General features: G+C 40.2%; 1 protein-coding gene across 2 annotated transcripts in view; it reads right to left on the bottom strand.

The window, feature by feature from the left end:
• The window catches only part of usp13 (ubiquitin specific peptidase 13), an 86218-nt gene that overhangs the window by 60368 nt on the left and 20850 nt on the right, over nt 1-5000 (bottom strand). For both annotated transcript variants that reach the window (XM_062027843.1, XM_062027841.1), the window contains exon 3: nt 4634-4694. In XM_062027843.1, coding sequence (XP_061883827.1) covers nt 4634-4694 — 61 coding nt within the window. The remainder of the gene's footprint in view (nt 1-4633; nt 4695-5000) is intronic.

The following is a 5000-nucleotide window of genomic DNA, read 5'->3' as shown; positions in this document are numbered from 1 at the left end:
TATATATAACGGGATTCTTATTCATCCCGATTCTAAATCGATTCATAATTAAATTTTTAAAATGATAAATAAATTACACACACACACATATATATATATATATATATATATATATATATATATATATATATATATATATATATATATATATATATATATATATATATATATATATATATATATATATATATTATATATATATATATATATATATATATATTTTTTTTTTATTTATTTTTTTTTATTTTTTTTTTTTAAATTTTTTTTTTACTAAATGTATTTTCAATTGGGCAGACAAAATACATGTGCTGCATGCTGGGGGCGAACAATACAAATTTGATTCGCATCCGAATCCGAATCGCGATTTTCATTTATTTCAATTCTTAATCGATTAATTATTAAAATAAATACATATTTTTTTCACTTTTTATTTCTTATGAAATGTATTTCCTATTTGACAGATACATGTACTGCACAAAAAATTCGATTCACATCCGAATCGGGACTCTTATTAATTTTTATTTATTTATCAATTTTTTTATTTTAATTATATATATATATACATATATATATACATATATACATATATATACATATATATATGTATATATATATATATATATATATATATATATATATATATATATATATATATATATATATATATATATATATATATATATATATATATATATATAATACATTTTTTAATTTTAAAATATATATTTATTATTTATTTATTAATTTCAATTATGAATCGATTAAGAATCAGGATGAATCGGATGTGAATGGATTTGTGTGTGCACCTTTACTATCGACCACTCCTTTAAATCACAATGTTTTACCCTCAAAGTGGTCCTGAGTCCAGGAGACCATTGTCTGACTTTGTAAACATCAACAAAACATCCAACTTAATGGCAAAGACTACTTCCTGGCTACAACAACACACCAAAGTGCAATGACTCATTAGACGTGTGAGAAAAGAAGATAGAACGACTGGACGGTACAGTTATTATTCCATGTTACCTTAGTCAACCACATCAACCTTAGTCAACCACATCAACCTTAGTCAACCACATCAACCTTAGTCAACCACATCAACCTTAGTCAACCACATCAACCTTAGTCAACCACATTAACATTAGTCAACCACATCAACCTTATTAAATCACATCAACCTTAGTCAATCACATCAACCTTAGTCAACCACATCAACCTTAGTCAACCACATCCACCTTAGTCAACCACATCAACCTTAGTCAATCACATCAACCTTAGTCAACCACATTAACATTAGTCAACCACATAAACCTTAGTAAACCACATAAACCTTAGTCAACCACATTAACATTAGTCAACCACATCCACCTTAGTCACCCACATAAACATTAGTCAACCACATAAACCTTAGTCAACCACATCAACCTTAGTAAACCACATAAACCTTAGTCAACCACATCAACCTTAGTCAATCACATAAACATTAGTAAACCACATAAACCTTAGTCAACCACATTAACATTAGTCAACCACATAAACCTTAGTAAACCACATAAACATTAGTCAACCACATCAACCTTAGTCAACCACATAAACATTAGTCAACCACATAAACCTTAGTAAACCACATAAACCTTAGTCAACCACATTAACATTAGTCAACCACATCCACCTTAGTCACCCACATAAACATTAGTCAACCACATTAACATTAGTCAACCACATTAACATTAGTCAACCACATAAACCTTAGTCAACCACATCAACCTTAGTAAACCACATAAACCTTAGTCAACCACATCAACCTTAGTCAACCACATAAACATTAGTAAACCACATAAACCTTAGTCAACCACATTAACATTAGTCAACCACATAAACCTTAGTAAACCACATAAACATTAGTCAACCACATCAACCTTAGTCAACCACATTAACATTAGTCAACCACATCAACCTTAGTCAACCACATAAACATTAGTCAACCACATCAACCTTAGTCAACCACATAAACCTTAGTCAACCACATAAACATTAGTAAACCCCACAAACCTTAGTCAACCACATTAACATTAGTCAACCACATCAACCTTAGTCAACCACATAAACATTAGTCAACCACATAAACATTAGTAAACCACACAAACCTTAGTCAACCACATAAACCTTAGTCAACCACATTAACATTAGTCAACCACATCAACATTAGTCAACCACATAAACCTTAGTCAACCCCATAAACATTAGTAAACCACACAAACCTTAGTCAACCACATTAAGATTAGTCAACCACATACACCTTAATCAACCACATCAACCTTAGTCAACCACATAAATGCGTTTCACTGATAGGAGCGAAAGACTCACCCACAACATCTCACCCACAACAACTCACCCAGAAAGACTCACCCACAACATTGTCGCCCACAACAACTCACCCACAACAAGTTACCCACAACAACTCACCCAGAAAGACTCACCCACAACAAGTCACAGAGAAAGACTCACCCACAACAACTCACCCAGAAAGACTCACCCACAACTCACCCAGAAAGACTCACGCACACAACTCACCGACAACAACTCACCCAGAAAGACTCACCCAGAAAGACTCACCCAGAAAGACTCACCCAGAACAACTCACCCACAACAAGTTACCCACAACAACTCACCCAGAAAGACTCACCCATAACTCACTCAGAAAGACTAACGCACACAACTCACCGACAACAACTCACCCAAAAAGACTCACCCAGAAAGACTCACCCACAACATCTCACCCAGAAAGACTCACCCACAACATCTCACCCAGAAAGACTCACCCACAACAACTCACCCAGAAAGACTCACCCACAACAACTCACCCAGAAAGATTCACCCACAACATGTCACCCACAACAACTCACCCACAACAACTCACCCGCAACAAGTCACCCAAAACAAGTCACCCAAAACAACTGACCCACAACAAGTCACCCATAACAACTCACCCAGAAAGACTCACCCACAACACCTCACCCAGAAATATTCACCCACAACAAGTCACCCACAACAACTCACCCAGAAAGACTCACCCACAACAACTCACCCAGAAAGATTTACCCACAACAAGTCACCCACAACAAGTCACCCAGAAAGACTCACCCACAACAACTCTCCCAGAAAGACTCACCCACAACAACCCACCCAGAAAGACTCACCCAGAAAGACTCACTCACAACAAGTCACCCACAACAAGTCACCCAGAAAGACTCACCCACAACTCACCCAGAAAGACTCACCCACAACAACTCACCCAGAAAGAATCACCCACAACAACTCACCCACAACAACTCACCCACAACAACTCACCCAGAAAGACTCACCCACAACAAGTCACCCAGAAAGACTCACCCACAACAAGTCACTCAGAAAGACTCACCCACAACAAGTCACCCAGAAAGACTCACCCACAACAAGTTACCCACAACAACTCACCCACAACAACTCACCCAGAAAGACTCACCCACAACAACTCACCCAGAAAGACTCACCCAGAAAGACTCACCCACAACAAGTCACCCACAACAAGTCACCCAGAAAGACTCACCCACAACAACTCACCCAGAAAGACTCACCCAGAAAGACTCACCCACAACAACTCACCCAGAAAGACTCACCCACAACAACTCACCCAGAAAGACTCACCCACAACAAGTCACCCAGAAAGACTCACCCACAACAACTCACCCAGAAAGACTCACCCACAACAACTCACCCAGAAAGATTCACCCACAACAAGTCACCCACAGCAAGTCACCCAGAAAGACTCATCCACAACAAGTCACCCACAACAACTCACCCAGAAAGACTCACCCACAACAAGTTACCCACAACAAGTCACCCAGAAAGACTCACCCACAACAAGTTACCCACAAGTCACCCACAACAACTCACCCACAACAAGTTACCCACAACAAGTCACCCAGAAAGACTCACCCACAACAAGTCATCCAGAAAGACTCACCCACAACAACTCACCCAGAAAGACTTACCCACAACTAGTCACCCAGAAAGACTCACCCACAACAACTCACCCAGAAAGACTCACCCACAAAGACTCACCCACAACAACTCACCCAGAAAGACTCACCCACAACAACTCACCCAGAAAGACTCACCCACAACAACTCACCAACAACAAGTCACCCACAACAATTCACCCAGAAAGACTCACCCACAACAACTCACCCAGAAAGACTCACCCACAACAACTCACCAACAACAAGTCACCCACAACAAGTCACCCAGAAAGACTCACCCACAACGACTCACCCACAACAAGTCACCCACAACAATTCACCCAGAAAGACTCACCCACAACAACTCACCAACAACAAGTCACCCACAACAATTCACCCAGAAAGACTCACCCACAACAACTCACCCAGAAAGACTCACCCACAACAACTCACCAACAACAAGTCACCCACAACAATTCACCCAGAAAGACTCACCCACAACAACTCACCCAGAAAGACTCACCCACAACGACTCACCCACAACAAGTCACCCACAACAATTTTACAAGAAGTCACCCACAACAAGTCACCCAGAAAGACTCACCCACAACAAGTCACCCACAACGACTCACCCAGAAAGACTTTCCCGTTGCGTCGGCGGGGGATGGCGCCCCCTGCGGCCCCGCTGGCTTTCTGCGGCAGAGAGGAAGCAAAGGAGGGTGAGACACAGGTGTGGACAGGTGTGGCAAGTAGATGCTTTGTGTCAAAGGAGGGTGAGACACAGGTGTGGCAGGTGTGGCAAGTAGATGCTTTGTGTCAAAGGAGGGTGAGACACAGGTGTGGCAAGTAGATGCTTTGTGTCAAAGGAGGGTGAGACACAGGTGTGGCAAGTAGATGCTTTGTGTCAAAGGAGGGTGAGACACAGGTGTGGCAAGTAGATGCTTTGTGTCAAAGGAGGGTGAGACACAGGTGTGGCAAGTAGATGCTTTGTGTCAAAGG

The sequence above is a fragment of the Entelurus aequoreus genome, linkage group LG19, assembly GCF_033978785.1.
Source record: "Entelurus aequoreus isolate RoL-2023_Sb linkage group LG19, RoL_Eaeq_v1.1, whole genome shotgun sequence".
NCBI classification, from domain to species: domain Eukaryota; kingdom Metazoa; phylum Chordata; class Actinopteri; order Syngnathiformes; family Syngnathidae; genus Entelurus; species Entelurus aequoreus.
Note: the sequence above shows the minus strand (reverse complement) of the source record. Positions and strands in the feature narration are given on the sequence as shown.